The 16,723-nt window shown below is 35.5% G+C and overlaps 1 protein-coding gene across 1 annotated transcript in view; it reads left to right on the plus strand.

The window, feature by feature from the left end:
- Positions 1 to 16,723, plus strand: part of NDUFAF2 (NADH:ubiquinone oxidoreductase complex assembly factor 2) — a 159,627-nt gene that overhangs the window by 106,697 nt on the left and 36,207 nt on the right. The window contains exon 3 of the mRNA XM_059175064.1: positions 13,311 to 13,351. Within this exon, the coding sequence (XP_059031047.1) occupies positions 13,311 to 13,351 (41 nt within the window). The remainder of the gene's footprint in view (positions 1 to 13,310; positions 13,352 to 16,723) is intronic.

Below are 16,723 nucleotides of genomic sequence, written 5' to 3' on the forward strand. Positions count from 1 at the left end.
ATAGTAGCTTTTTTGTCAACTTCAACAGATTTAAAAAAAAAAATTTTTTTTAAGATTTTATTTATTTACTTGACAGAGATCACAAGTAGGCAGAGAGGCAGGCAGAGAGACAGGAGGAAGCAGGCTTCCCACAGAGCAGAGAGCCAGATGTGAGGCTTGATCCCAGGACCCTGGGATCATGACCTGAGCTGAAGGCAGAGGCCTTAACCCACTGAGCCACCCAGGCGCCCCTAAAATTTTTTTTTTTAAACTTAGTTACTTAGAAGATCATATAGTCAATGAATAAAGGCATTTTCTTCTTTTCAACCTGGATGCCTTTAATTTTTTTTTTTAATCTTATCTGTTTCCACTGACTAGAACTTCCAGTATACTATTGATCAGAAGAGATGTGAATGGACATTCTTGCATTGTTCCTGATGTATTACTCTTTTTATACATCATTGATTGGTTTATTTAAAATTTTGTTTAATATTTTTATTGAGGTATATTGGTTAGTAACTTCTTTTTCTTTTTTTTAAATTTTATTTTATTTTATTTTATTTCATTTTATTTTATTCTTTCCATGTTCCAAGATTCATTGTTTATACACCACATCCAGTGCTCCATGCAATACATTTTCTTGTAATGTCTTGGCTTGGGTTTTGGGTCAGTGTAAGCTGATCTCATGAAATGAGCTTGGATATATTCTTTCTTCAATATCTTGTAAAACTTTATGTAGAGTTAAAATTATTTTTAGGAAATATCTGATAGACTTTACTACTGAAGCCATCTGGACCTGGAGTTTTCAACTACAAATTAAATTTATTAGATTTAGGACAATCAGGTTATCTATATCTTCTTGAGTGACCTTTGGTAGCATATTTCTTTCAAAGAGTCTGTCCTTTTCATGTAAGTTTCCTTTTTTTTTTTTTTTTTTTTTTTTGCATAACATGGACCATAGTATTTCCTTATTATCATTTTATTATCTTTAGAATCTGAAGTGATGTCCTCTCTCTCATTATTAGTTTTTATGGCTGAATTGTGTTCCCCCAAAATCTATGTTGAAGTCTTTTTTTTTTAATCTTTTTTTTTTTAAGATTTTATTTATTTATTTGACAGACAGAGATCACAAGTAGGCAGAGAGGCAGGCAGAACAAGGAAGGGAAGCAGGCTCCCGCTGAGCAGAGAGCCGAATGTAGGGCTCGATCCCAGGACCCTGAGATTATGACCTGAGCGGAAGGCAGAGGCTCAACCCACTGAGCCACCCAGGCGCTCCTCTATCTTGAGGTCTTAACCCCAGCACCTCAGACTGTATTTGGAGATGGAGTATTTAAAGAGGTAATCAAAGTAAACTAAGGTTATTAGGATGGGTCTTAATCGAATATGACGGGTGTCCTTATAAGAAGAGGAGATTAGGACATAGACATATACAGAGGGAAGAACTTGTGAAGACACTGGGGAAAGACAGCCATCTACAAGCTGAGGTGAGAAACCTTAGAAAAAGTGGACCTTGCCAACACCTTGATATTAGACTTCAACCTTCCAGAATTGTGAAAAAAATAACCTTCTATTATTTAAGCCACTGAATGTTTGGTACTTAGCTTTGTTATGGCAGCCTTAGTAAACTAATACATTAGTATTCAGGATTGTTTATGATTCAGTTTTATTTCCTATTGTCATTTAAAAGCTGTATCTCTACTGAGTGGCTATTTTTGGTATTACTGACTGCATCTTCAACATACCAAAGTCTTTATGTGATGTTTCCGCTTCAGATAGATACAAGAACCTTACAAAGGTGCACTACCATTTCTTCCTTCCAATATTTGTTATTGTAATATATTTTAGTTCTACTTGTTACAAACTGCACACTGCACTGTTATTGTTATTTAAATACTGAACTAGGATTTACAGAGATTTAAGCAATAACAAAAATATGACATATTTATTTATATTGTTGCCATTTCTAATGCTTTTCATTCCTTTTTGTAGATCCATATTTCTATCTGTGATCATTTTCCTTAGGGTCTAATGGTTCCTTTAACTTTTCTTTAAATGTGAGTCTGCTAGAATTAAATTCTTTCAGCTTTGATATGTCTGAAACATATATATATATATTTGGTGGGGTGGCAGAAGGAGAGGGAGAATCTTAAGCAGTCTCCATGCCCAGGTGGAGCCCAAAGAGGCCTCAATTTCCACAATTCTGAGATCCTGACCTGAGCTACAATCAAGAGTCAGATGCTTAACTGACTGAGCCACCCAGATACCCCTGTCTGGAATATAAAAATATTCTTCTGTCTATAATAGTCTAGGTTGCTAGGGTTTTTTTTCTTTTCTTTTTCTTCTTTTCCTTTTTTTTTTTTTTTGGATAGTTTTTTTTTTCTTTTCATAGTTTAAAGTTATATGGTTTCTCTTGAGAATCTATTATCATAATATCTTTATCCTTTTGTGTGTAATGTATATTTTTTTTCTTGTGGCTGTTTTAAAGTTTTTCCTTTTTTAATGGTTTTCAGAAATTCAATCATGATGTACCATTATATAGTCTCTTGTGCTTGAAGTTTCATGAACTTCTTAGACCTATGGGTATGTAGTTTCAAGTCCATTTTAGAAATATTTTGCCCATTATTTCTTCAGATACTTTTCTTGGAGTCCATTTCTGTCCTTCCCTTTGGGGACTCCATTTGCAATTTTAGGCTATTTGAAGTTGTCTCATAGTTCACAAACTCTGTTTATTTGTGGAGGTTTATTTTCTTTGAGTTTCATTCTGTATGGTTTCTCTTGCTGTATCTTCAAGTTCACTAATGTTTTCTCTTACAGTGTCAAATTCCTACCAGTCCATCCAAGGTATACCTCATTTCAGACATTGTAGCTTTCATCTGAACAAGTTTAATGAGTCTGTTTTATATCTTCCATGTCTCTACCTAACCTGTTCAATCTGTCCTCTAGTTTTTTGAACATATGGAGTACAGTTATAACTGTTTTAATGTTCTTATCTGCTAATTCTACCATCTGTGTCTGTTTTTAGTTGGTTTTGGTTAGTTGATTTTTTTTCCTCCTCAATATGGGAAGTATTTTCCAGCTTCTTTGTTGGCTTCGCAATTTCTGATTGGATGTCAGACATTTAAAATTTTTTCCAGTTGGATACTGGATATTTATATATTCCTATCTATATTGTTGAGCTTTGTTCTGAGACACAGTTCAGTTACTTGGAAACAGTTTGATCCTTTCAGGGATTGCTTTTAAGATTCATTAGTTCAGACTGAAACAGAGTTTAATCTAGAACTAATAATTCTGCTCTGCTGATGTAAGTCATTGCTGAGCTCTCTCCTCTGCCCCGTCAGTTGTGAGGTTTTCTACTCTGGGTGGTGGAAATTAACATTACTCATAACCCAGTGTAAAATGTGAGGACTGGTACTCTGATCGTTTCTGGTGGTTCTTTTCCTGGTCTTAAGAGTTTCTTATTCACATGAACTCATGAGTGCTCTGCTAAATACTTGATAACAGTGTCCTGCCAATCTCCACAGTTTTCTCTCCATGTAGCTGTGTCATGTATGATAGTCTGTCCTGTGAATTTTAGTTACCTTGGTCTCTCTAGACTCCCAGCTCCATCTCCATAACACAGATAATGTGGTGAATTTTAGCAGGATCCCCTTCCAGTGCCACAGCCTGAAACTCGCAAAGCAATAAGCAAGGCATTGTTTTCTTGTTTGTTTTTTAATATTCTGAAGGGATCACTATATTTCATTACTTGATGTCCACTAGTCTTGAAAATTATTGTTTCATGTAATTTGTCCCTGTTGCTCCATGTTGCCTAGGCAGAAGGCAGCTTTCTTTCAATTCATCTAATGCATTGAAATTCATCTATGCGTTTGCATGAATCAGCAGTTTATTCCTTTTTTATTGCTGAGTAGAGTTTTATCATATTGATATACCAACTTGTCCATTCACCAGCTGCAGGACATTTGTTTTTTTTACAGTTTATAGCATTTATAACTGGAGCCATTATATAAATTCATATTTCTATTCAGGTATAAATATATCAACATAAATATTCACTTCTTTCAGGTAGCTACTTGAAGTGGCATTCTAGGTCAGGTGGCAAGAAGAGATTCAACTTAAACTGCTAAACTGTTTTTTAACATGGCTATTAAGCTTGTTAATAGCTTTCCCATTAACCAAGAATGGAAAGTTATAGTTGCCCCTCATCTTCACTAGCTTTTGGTGTTGTCGGTGTCACTAGATTGATCCATGTAATAGGTGTGTTGTAGTGTCTCATTGTGGTTTTAATTTTTATTTCTCTAGTGCCTAGTGATGCTGATCATCTTTGCATGACCTTGTTTGATATTTGTATATCCTCTTTACTCTAGTATCTATTCTTACCTTTTGCCCAGAAATTTATTATTTGGTTCATTTTTTTCCAACTTGTTTATTTTTAAGAGTTCCTTATTTATGTTCAATACGATTCCTTTACTATGTCTATGATTTGCACATTTTTGCCTCAGCCTTCTTTCTGTTCTTTTAACAGTGTCTCTTGGAGAGCACACATTTATAATTTTAACAAAGTCCAATTTATCATTTTTTCCTTTGATACATCATGATTTTGGTGTTGTAAGAAATTATTGTTTAACCCAAGGTCATGAATATTTTCTCCTGTGATTTCATCTAGAAATTTTATAGTTTGGGGTTTTAGATTTATATCTTTGATCCATTTTGAATCTATTTTTGGTATGGTGTAGATATCAATTTCATTTGTATGGATATCCAGTTTTTTCCAGTACTATTTTTTTATTGTGTTAAAATACACATAGCATAAAATTTACAATCTTAACCATATTTCAGTGCACAGTTCAGTGGTATTAAATACATTGACTTTATCACTACCATCTATCCCCTTAACTCTTTTCATCTTGTAAAACAAACTCTGTACCATTAAACAATAATTCTCTATTCTTCCTTACCCTTCCCTGGCCCTGGCAACCATCATTATACTTTCTGTCTTTATGTTTTTAACTACTCTCCCAGCACTGTTTATGAAGTGACCATCCTTTTCTCACACTCTTGGCACTTCTGTTAAGCATCATTTGGCTATATAGAGGTGGGCTATGTATTCTCACTTCTCTCCATGGATCTGTCCTTTTCCCAATGCCACATTGTCTTGATTACTGAGACTTTGTAGTAAGGCTTGAGATGGGTAATCTGAATCCTCCAATCTCTTTTTCAAAACTGTTTTAATTAGTTTGGCCCCTTTGTCATTATATATGATTTTTAGTATCATCTTATCAATTACTACCAAAAATCTTTCTAGGATTTTCATTAGGAATGTACTGAATTATTAGATCAGTTTTCATTGGGAATGTATTGAGTTTTTCTATGAACACAGCATCTTTTCTTCATTTCCTTAGGTCTATCCTTAATTTTTTTCATCTGTAGTTCTTAGTTTACAGATCTGGCACATATTTTACTAAATTAAAACCTAAGTGTTGGGTCACCTGGGTGGCTCAGTCCATTAAGTGTCCAGCTCTTGATTTCAACTTAGGTCATGATCTCAAGGTTGTGGGATGGTATGGGGCTTCTCACTCAGCATGTCCCCCACCTCCCATCCCTGGTAACTACTATTCTACTTTGTGCTTCTATGAATTCAACTTTTTTACATTCCACATAAAAATGAGATCACGTAGTATTTTTCTTTCTGTGTCTAGTATATTTCATTTACCATATCTTCTAGGTTTATCTGATATTGTTACAAATAGCAGGATTTTCTTCTTTTTAAGGTTGAATAATATTCCATTGTAAATATATATGTATATATATGCATATTTTATATGTGTGTGCATGTATGCATATATACACACACACACATACACACATATATACATATATATGCACACACACCACAATTTCATTATTCATTTATCTGTGAATGGACTCTTACGTTATTTCCATAACTTGGCTATGGTCAGTAATGCTGCAGAGAACATGGGAGCACAGATACAGTGTTAAGATAGTGATTTCATTTCCATTGGATAGATATTCCAGTAGAGGTATTACTGGATCATATGGTAGTTCTATTTTTTTTTATTTTTTGAGGTACCTCCATACTGTTTTCCAGACTGGCTGTATCAGTTTACATTCTCACCAACACGTAACACTGACTACTTAGAATTTAAAAGAATGATGATACAAGTGTTAAAGAGGTGTAAAGTACCTGAAACTTTCATATATAGTTTGGCTGAAGTGTAAATGGTACAACTACTTTGGAAAACAGTTTATTAAATCTTTATAGATTTGAACATACACATATTTTATAATCCAGAAGTTCTGTTGGGTATTAACCTTGAGATATAAAAACATAGGTCTCCCCAAACACTTGTACCCAAAATTTTCATAGCAGCTTTAGTCATAAAAGTACAAAATTGAAAGCTGCAGAGACACCCAACAAAAAGTGAGTGGTAAACACACTGTCATTTTTCTATACAGTGGAATACTACACAGCAATAAAAAGAATGAACTGCTGCTATGCTCATTGTATTTGTTTTTTAGTGCTTCATATAATTATTACCATACACGTAGTTTAAAAATCTGGATATTTACCATCTCCTGGTTTCTGTGGTTACAAATCCAGGCACAGCCTAGATAGATTCTCTACCTAAGATCTCACAAGGCTTCAATCAACGTGTCAGACAGGGCTGCTTTCTCATCTGGAGGTGTGAGTGTGGAAGGATCCACTTCCTATGTGTGTGGTTATTTATGGCATTCATTTCTTTGCAGTTGTAGGACTGTGAGCTTCAATTTTTCCCCTGATGCTGGCCAGAGGCCACCCTAAGCTCCTAGAAGTTACTGGCAGTTTCTTGCCACATAGGATCCTCCAACATGGCCAGTTTTTCCCTTACAACCAGGAAGGGAGAGGCTCCAGCAAAATAGATGCTGTAACCCTACCTAACATAATCATGCACTCATAGACATCCCATCACCTTTGCCCTGTTATCACAGTTAGAAGTAAGTCACAGGGCATTTATTTTAAAAATAACAGAGATGGGGGCTATGGAGCCTACCTTAAAACACTGTTCTCCAGACACAGTTACATGGATGAACTTTGACAATATTAGGTTGAGTAAAATAAGATGCAAATCAGTACATACTGTAAACCATCTATATGAAATTGTAGGTAAGGCAGTACTAATCAACAGTGACAGAAAGTGCAGCAATAAATAATTAGGGCCTGTGAATGGATTAGGGTGGGTGTTTGCATGTGGTTAGACATTAGACAACTTATGGGAATGATGGAAGTGTTCTGTATACTGATTGTTGTGCTGGTTAGACGGTTGTATACAGGGAGCGCCTGGTTAGCTCAGTGGTTTAAGCCACTGCCTTTGGCTCAGGTCATGATCTCAGGGTCCTGGGATCGAGCCCCACATTGGGCTCTCTGCTCAGCAGGGAGCCTGCTTCCCCCTTTCTCTCTGCCTGACTCTCTGCCTGCTTGTGATCTCTCTCTCTGTCAAATAAATAAATAAAATCTTTTAAAAAAAAAAAGGTTGTATACATTTTTCAGAATTGTTGCACACTTAAAATGGTTTCACTGCATTCTTTTTTTTTTTTTTTTATAATTTTTTTATTTTTTATAAACATATATTTTTATCCCCAGGGGTACAGGTCTGTGAATCACCAGGTTTACACACTTCACAGCACTCACCAAATCACATGCCCTCCCCAATGTCCATAATCCCAACCCCTTCTCCCAAACCCCCTCCCCTCGGCAACCCTCAGTTTGTTTTGTGAGATTAAGAGTCACTTATGGTTTGTCTCCCTCCCAATCCCATCTTGTTTCATTTATTCTTCTTCTACCCACTTAAGCCTCCATGTTGCATCACCACTTCCTCATATCAGGGAGATCATATGATAGTTGTCTTTCTCTGCTTGACTTATTTCGCTAAGCATGATACGCTCTAGTTCCATCCATGTTGTTGCAAATGGCAAGATTTCATTTCTTTTGATGGCTGCATAGTATTCCATTGTGTATATATACCACATCTTCTTGATCCATTCATCTGTTGATGGACATCTAGGTTCTTTCCATAGTTTGGCTATTGTGGACATTGCTGCTATAAACATTCGGGTGCATGTGCTCCTTTGGATCACTACATTTGTATCTTTAGGGTAAATACCCAATAGTGCAATTGCTGGGTCATAGGGTAGTTCTATTTTCAACATTTTGAGGAACCTCCATGCTGTTTTCCAGAGTGGCTGCACCAGCTTGCATTCCCACCAACAGTGTAGGAGGGTTCCCCTTTCTCCGCATCCTCGCCAGCATCTGTCATTTCCTGACTTGTTGATTTTAGCCATTCTGACTGGTGTGAGCTGATATCTCATTGTGGTTTTGATTTGTATTTCCCTGATGCTGAGTGATATGGAGCACTTTTTCATGTGTCTGTTGGCCATCTGGATGTCTTCTTTGCAGAAATGTCTGTTCATGTCCTCTGCCCATTTCTTGATTGGATTATTTGTTCTTTGGGTGTTGAGTTTGCTAAGTTCTTTATAGATTCTGGACACTAGTCCTTTATCTGATGTGTCGTTTGCAAATATCTTCTCCCATTCTGTCAGTTGTCTTTTGATTTTGTTAACTGTTTCCTTTGCTGTGCAAAAGCTTTTGATCTTGATGAAATCCCAGTAGTTCATTTTTTCCCTTGCTTCCCTTGCCTTTTGCGTTGTTCCTAGGAAGATGTTGCTGCGGCAGAGGTCGAAGAGGTTGCTGCCCGTGTTCTCCTCAAGGATTTTGATGGATTCCTTTCGTACATTGAGGTCCTTCATCCATTTTGAGTCTATTTTTGTGTGTGGTGTAAGGAAATGGTCCAATTTCATTTTTCTGCATGTGGCTGTCCAATTTTCCCAGCACCATTTATTGAAAAGGCTGTCTTTTTTCCATTGGACATTCTTTCCTGCTTTGTCGAAGATTAGTTGACCATAGATTTGAGGGTCTATTTCTGGGCTCTCTATTCTGTTCCATTGATCTATGTGTCTGTTTTTGTGCCAGTACCATGCTGTCTTGATGATGACAGCTTTGTAATAGAGCCTGAAGTCCGGAATTGTGATGCCACCAACGTTGGCTTTCTTTTTCAATATCCCTTTGGCTATTCGAGGTCTTTTCTGGTTCCATATAAATTTTAGCATTATTTGTTCCATTTCTTTGAAAAAGATGGATGGTACTTTGATAGGAATTGCATTAAATGTGTAAATTGCTTTAGGTAGCATAGACATTTTCACAATATTTATTCTTCCAATCCAGGAGCATGGCACATTTTTCCATTTCTTTGTGTCTTCCTCAATTTCTTTCATGAGTACTTTATAGTTTTCTGAGTATAGATTCTGTGTCTCTTTGGTTAGGTTTATTCCTAGGTATGGTTTCACTGCATTCTTTATAAATTATATCTCAATAAAGTGGATTAAGAAAAAAGAACAGTAATCATCATGAGCACTACAAAATATTTAACTTAAATGTGCCAACTAAATCTAATAATATCCTTAAGATATGCCCAAGGGTCAGTAATCAGAAAGTGACTCATTTTCTGTGATTTGAAGAATTTTCACAGTTAAAAAATATGGATTCTTATTTTTATAGTTTTTTTATAATGTGTACACACCCAGAACTGGAAGATATCATTTTTTTAAGATGAGGCTTTAGTATAGTGTTGTCTTTTCCTTCAGTGAAGTAAACAACACATATTTCTAATGTAATCTTTTGGATGCAGACTGTTGACAAGCTTTCCATAATTTTAGTTCTGAATGGTCACCTTACTGACTCTAGTGATAAATGTCTCATTTACCTTAACCCCAGTGGGTACTGCTTCTCAGAATGTGTTAGCCATTTTCAGTGCTTATGGAAATTTGAAGACTATATGCTTCATGAAGTATTTTCCTGCTTGCTTCTTCCAGTCTCTTTTAGTGATTAATGGGAACTTTAATTTGCATGCTCACTTTTACGCTTATTATAGTGTGTTATGTTCCAATAAGAGTATTAAAGTTCATTGAAAATCTCATGCATACTGATGAGAATGCAAATGAACATTGATGAAAGAATGCTAAGATCTTAAGGCATAAACTGTCCAGTTATCTTGCTAAATTCTACTCAAACAATGGTTACATTATAATGAAGACTGATACAGAATCCACCATACAGATATAATTAGCAATGGCAAAATCATTATATAGTTTATAATTGGATAGAGGTTCAATTCCAGATTGTTATGAGGATTAAAAAAAAGAAATATAATGATTTGATATTAATGCTTATTTTTATTCCTTCCTCTTCCTAACCTTTGCCAACCTTCAGCAGGGTATTTCCTTTGTTGCATATAGTGATTGGGAAAGTTAGGGAATATTATATAAATGAGTGATCACATTGAATATTTCCAGCTGTACCCTTTATTGGATACATAGCAGTAAATTGGCATCAACCATCATCTCAAGAACATTACAAGTATCTGGTTATTGTAGAATTATACAAATTTATCTCAGCAATTGCATTTATTTATCTAGATAAAACAAAGATCTTTTTCCTTGAGCCATTTAAAACAGAGCTAAGGAAGTCCTGTATCTTTCCTGAGAGAATAGTGTGTCCCCTGAGGGGACTATTCTAGGCAGTTCTTAATACATTATTTGAGTTATATTGCATTCTTCCATGCATGAATTTTATAAACTTATACAAAACCAGTAAACTTTAGAAAGTACATACCAGCATTACTCAATCTATTAATTTACACTGGGATTTTTAAAAATTATTGAGATTCTATTGAAGTATTTTTCTGACTTAACCAAAAATCTGAAAGTGCAGCTTTATAGACTCATCCATAAGACCGATTGTTGTTGTAAGTTGTTTTTCTCATGGTAATAGTAAGTATGTTGTGTGCCTTTATTTTTTCAGTGTGATCTCATGCCAATAATAGGTGGTCACAGACTCTCAAGTACATGGTATTCATTAGTAGAAAGTGTAATATTTAATAATGATTGTTATTTTAAAAATAATAATGATTTTTGTTTTAGATAATATGAAAGTATTTTTGAATCAAGACAGATAGTTCTTGCTACAAGGCCTTACTTATTGGTAGCCCTAGTACAGAGGCAGGCAAACTTCTTTAAAAGGCCAGGTGATAAATGTTTTGGGCTCTGAGGGTTCTACTATTTTTGTTACAACTACTCAACTCTGTTGATGTAGTACAAAAGCAGCTATAGATAATATGTAAACAAATAAGTGGCTGTGTTCCAATAAAACCTTACTTAGTGACACTGAAATTTGAATTATATATAATTTTCATGTGTCGTGAAATATTGTTCTTCATTTAATATTTTTTTCAACCAATTAAAAATGTAAAAACAAACCTTGGGTTCCATTTAGCTTACGGGCTATATAGTTTGCTGACCCTGCCCTAGCAGTTGATTTTTCTGAATTAACTTTCTAATTTACTTTAAAACTAAAGATTTACTACTTAAAACCGCTTAAAACCTTTTAGAGGTATATGGCTCATATTGAATTATTTCAAAAGAAGCCTCTGTCCTAGAAAAATAAATGTCTATAAATAAAGTTAAGTAACTTAACTTGACCATAAAGAGGCAGTTGAAAATTCCATAAAGCACTAATTTCCATGATTGCACAGAGGAGTTTTACTATTGCTGAGCTGGATTTTCTAACACAGGCAAAAGTTCCATTACAACAAATAGTCATATAGTGGAAGTATTTTATAGTGGATATATTCATTAACAGCTGTATTAAGTACCTGCTGTTTGGAGACATTTAAGTGGTAGAAACATAAATCTCCCATGCATGCATCTTGCCCCTGACAACCTTACAAACCTAACAAGGAACATAAAATCTGTATAAGTTGTGGCTAGAGAGGGACCAAATAGGAATAGAAGATAAGGAGAAAGAGAATGCAGAGAACAACGGGTGAAAACTTAGAAGCTAGAGGGCAGAAGGTTAAAATGCTGGGACTGTATTAAAAATACATTTATGGAATCAGCGCAAGGCCTGCAGTTAAATGTTGTTCTCTGTACCCCAATAGCCATTCAGTACTGGGCTTGTCATGAGGACAGTTCCTGGTGCTATGACTTGGATGACAGAAGGCAGGCTGGTGGAGCTGGTGGGAAGAGAAGGGAGCTAGTTAGCAGGCAGAGCTCAGGTTTTAGAGCCTGAGGGGGTTGATTCCCAGGCTGTTATTCACTAATTATGTGAGTTTAGGCAGATTGCTCAATCTTTCTGAACCTCAGTTTCCCAATCTGTAAAACAGGGTTAGTAATTCTTACTTTCTGGCATGTAATTAAGGTTATACCCTATTCCTCTTCCGAGTTGTGTGTTCTTGCTTATTTCTTACTGAAATTGGTGAGGCTGCTTAGTCGATCCTGGGTAGCTTTTGGAGCTAGAGACAGGGTCAAATCTGGACTCAGATGCCACCGTTACTACCTAACGTGTAAATTTGAGAAAGTTATTTAATTTTTCTATTAAATAAGGATACCTTACAGTTTTGTGATGAAAACTAAATCAACTAAAGTGATCAAGCAGTTTTCTACTTTTTAAAGACCAAATTTCTAAAGTATACTTTATCATAGTTTTCTATCTATCCCCATAGGCCAAGAAGATATTATTAATCTCAGTGTTTTTGAGTCTGTTGTAAAAAAATATATATAGGTTTATGGGCTAATAGTGATAATGATAGTATTAACTTAGACTTAATGCTTCCTGTATGCCAGACTAAGCTAAGAATCTATAGATATCATTTAACATTCACAACAAACTCTAAAATGTAGATACTTTTATAATTTATATTTTACAGATAGGAATCTGTTTTTTAGAAAATTAAACAGCTTCCCCCAAGTGACACAGCTAGTAAGTGATGAAGCTGGGATTTGAACCCAGAAGATCTGATTCTACTCCTAAATGATGTACTATATGTCTTCCATGTGATTCTGATACACTTCCCTAGAGGCACCTGCCCCAGTTTTTTCCTGTTGCTATAAGGCATCAGGCACTCAGTTGAATTCAGACAATTATGAGGTCTGATTTTAGATATGGACTGTCCCCTCTTTAATAAACTCCCTATGCTGTTGTATTTTTTTATGATACAAATCACAACCTGACATCATATGTTTTGTGTATTTGTTTATTGTTCCCCTTCACTAGTGTAAGTGCTGCAGGAGAGGAGGAAATTCACGTTTAGTTCCTTCTTGTATACCCAGTGCCTAAAACAACATGTAACAGGTGCTAATAAATATTTGTTTCATGCATGAATGAATAAAATGCTTGTGTAAATTATCAAAAACTTACATTTAAGTATCATTTTTCTTTCTAGCTTGGATTAGAAAAACAAGAAAGACTCCACCTACTATGGAGGTAAGAATACACAATGAAAATATTCAAATAGCTTGTTTTAATAACGCTGTGTTTCTCAATTGGGAGTTTACATAGAGCCTCAGATAAATATATGCATCTTCCAGAGGGTTAATTTTACTCCAGAGAAAACAATTTAAAATGTCTTTTTAATAAAATAAATGCACAAGTTATGGAATATAACATGAAATTCATATGAATTTTTAAATGAAATAAAAATGCAGTACAAAACAAAAATACATTTTTGAAAGTTTAGACTTAGGAGCAGTTTGCCTCAGGACATTTTGCCTAGTTCCTGGGAACTTTGTTTTGATGTGGGTGTGTTTGGTGAAAAGTCTGAGAAACACTGAATCTCATGGTCCTGTCCATTTTGCCCTTAACTTTATAGCAACTGTAAAATTTTGTAATCTTATATACATTTAACTCTATCTGAAGAAATACAATTAGCATGTAATATAAAACACTCAGTAATTAATAGTTGAATTTTTATTTTAAACTTCAGAAACATAGTTTTGGTAGTTTACAGAATATAAAGTATAGCAATGCTGTGGTGTATATATTTTTAAAACATTTCATAATTTTCATTTTTAAAAAATATTTTATTTATTTATCAGAGAGAGAGAGAGAGAGGGAAAGAGAGTGAGCACAGGCAGACAGAATGGCAGAGGGAAAAGGAGGCTCCCTGCCGAGCAAGGAGCCTGATATGGGACTCGATCCCAGGACGCTGGGATCATGACCTGAGCCGAAGGCAGCTGCTTAACCAACTGAGCCACCCAGGTGTCCCAATTTTCATTTTAAAACAATAGCATAAAGTGTTCTAAAGTTATTTCATAAGAAGTAATGTATTTCAAAAGAGGAAAATTTCCAAATTCATTAGTGTACTGCCTATTCCGTTTCTTCTATTTATGACTTCCCTCCTGTTTTCTCTCCCCCTCTGCCATCACTGCTACAACCCGGATGACAACATAAATGGGCTCCAACACTCTGGTCCCACTTGTTGTGTACTCCAGGGCAGAATTCATGATGACTCCTAAATTGACACACTTATGCTTCATTTCTTCTATACTGACCCCATTAATGTTTGTTAGGCCAGGGTCTGAATGGTCTCTAAGCCCATTTCTAGTTTTGAATGTTGCTTCCACTTTGACCCTGCCCTACTCTTGTCAGACATTCTTTCTAATATCAGTGAACCTTGGAATAAAAAGGAAGAAAAGTCATTGTGATCCAAGATTCAGAATTATCCCCAGTGGTTTATAGTGGTAGGCAGCATTGAGAAGCCCTCCAGAGTCCCCTTCTCTTGACCATAATAAGAACTCCTGTTCTCAGAACTAAAGATGATTCTTCCATCTTTAGAACTTTAAAAGGCTTCTTCCGTGGAAACATTGGTATACAAAGTGATTAACGTCCTATCAATCTCACCCTTCTTATGCTCTTCTGTACCGCCCCAACACATACACACACACACACACACACACACACACACACGCATACACACCCCTTTCTCTCCCTCCTGATCTTTTCCATTGTGTTTCAGGAATTTCTGTTTCTTTTTTAGCAGATTATCCTTCACCTTTCATATTTTCTTAGGACCTTTCTCTGACAGAAAGCCTCAACTGAAATTTGTTTGTGTCTAAATGGTACTGAGGCTCTTCGTGCTCATTTTACCACAACCCACAGAAACAAAGTGGGTTCAACTGCCCTTCTTTCCCTAGTCACTTGCAAAAGTATTGTTTCATTTTGTGGGCCCAAAGGAGAGTAGTAACTTTGCAATCGAAGTATATTTTCCTGTCCCTGTTTATAATTTTTGTCTCTGCCAACGTCTAGGCCACTCCCCTTACTGATAGTGGAGATGAGAACCAAATTACAGAGTTCTCCTTCAGTGCCTTCCCAGGTCTTAGCCATTCAGTTGTTTGGTTTTTTTTTTTTTTTTTTTTTTTTTTTTTTACTTCATCCACACTAATATCCCTACCTCAAGTGAACAGCCACTTTGATAGCCACACCTTAGTTCTTATCATCACCAAACAGTGCTCTACCACTAAAACTTGTAAACTGTCAAATTTCAGATTCTACATGTTGTATTAAGAGAGTAAAACCTACTTCATGTAAAATAAGACAAGTATACAGAGAACCACAAGAATTAAATGTATAGCTTAATGGGTTATTATAAGGTGAATTCCACACAGGTCAAAAACAGAACTCTGTCAGCTGCTCCAGAATCATATGCCCTGTATCAGTACAACCTCCCCCAAAAGAAACCCCGAACTTGACTTTTACAATGATCATTTTCTCAGTTTTAACTAATTCGACCACTCAGATGTACATGATAATTTAGAGTTGTCCATTTTGTAAAAACTTCATATTTGATTTAAATCTCATGTCAATCTGTGTGGTTCTCCTCCATCCCTTTTATTTTTTGCTAAGTTTGTCTGTTGAAAAACCCAGTCCATTTCACCTATAGAGCTTGCCACAGTTTAGATTTTGTTTATCTTATGTTCTTCATGTGGTTCAACATGTTACTCTGTCTCTTTGAATTTCACAGCTGGAGCCATAGGCTGGATACCCATATTTTGATCTTTTTGTCAGGATTGTAGAAAATGTTTGACAAGACTATGTGAGAGCACATCTGGTTGTCCCTCTTTTAGTGGTCATCACAGTTGCTTTGTTTAAAGCCTGTAGCAATTCATTGAAAACAACATTGTAATCTTGCATGCCTGTTAAAACTAGTTAGTTTTCAAGATGTTACCAATCAGTTGAGCTCTCTACTTTTTTTCAAGTCTCTTAGTGAACTCCTACCCCGAAGAGACTTTTGTCCCTTTCACCTTTACACTATGGTTAAAAGCTAGCCAATAATGCTTAAAATGCCATTTACAGTAGCACCAGAACATAAAATACCCTGATATAAATTAAGCAAAATGTATGCAAGACATGTACACTTAAAACTACAGAATGCTAGTGAGAGAAATTGAAGAAGACCTAAATTAATGGAGAGAAATGTCTGTTCGTGGGTAGGAATATTTAATATTGCTGAGATGTTAATTCTTCCAAATTGATCTGCAGCAGCAAGTCTTACACTTTATTGTGCATCAGAATCACCAGGAAGCCTTGTTAAAACACAGATTGCAGGGTCCCAGCCCTAGAGTTTTTGACCCACTAGGTCTAGGGTAAGGCCTGAATATTCTCTCTCTCTCTTTTTTTTTATTTTAAAGATTTTTATTTATTTATTTGAATATTTTCATTTATAACAAGTTCCTAGGGTGACGTTGATGCTACTGGTCTATACTTTGCGAACCACTGAAGTAGAGAGTCAGTCAAATACAAATCCAATAAAAATCCCATTAGACTTGTAGAAATCAAGATGTATATGAATTCTAAAAT

The sequence above is a fragment of the Mustela lutreola genome, chromosome 5, assembly GCF_030435805.1.
Source record: "Mustela lutreola isolate mMusLut2 chromosome 5, mMusLut2.pri, whole genome shotgun sequence".
NCBI classification, from domain to species: Eukaryota; Metazoa; Chordata; class Mammalia; order Carnivora; family Mustelidae; genus Mustela; species Mustela lutreola.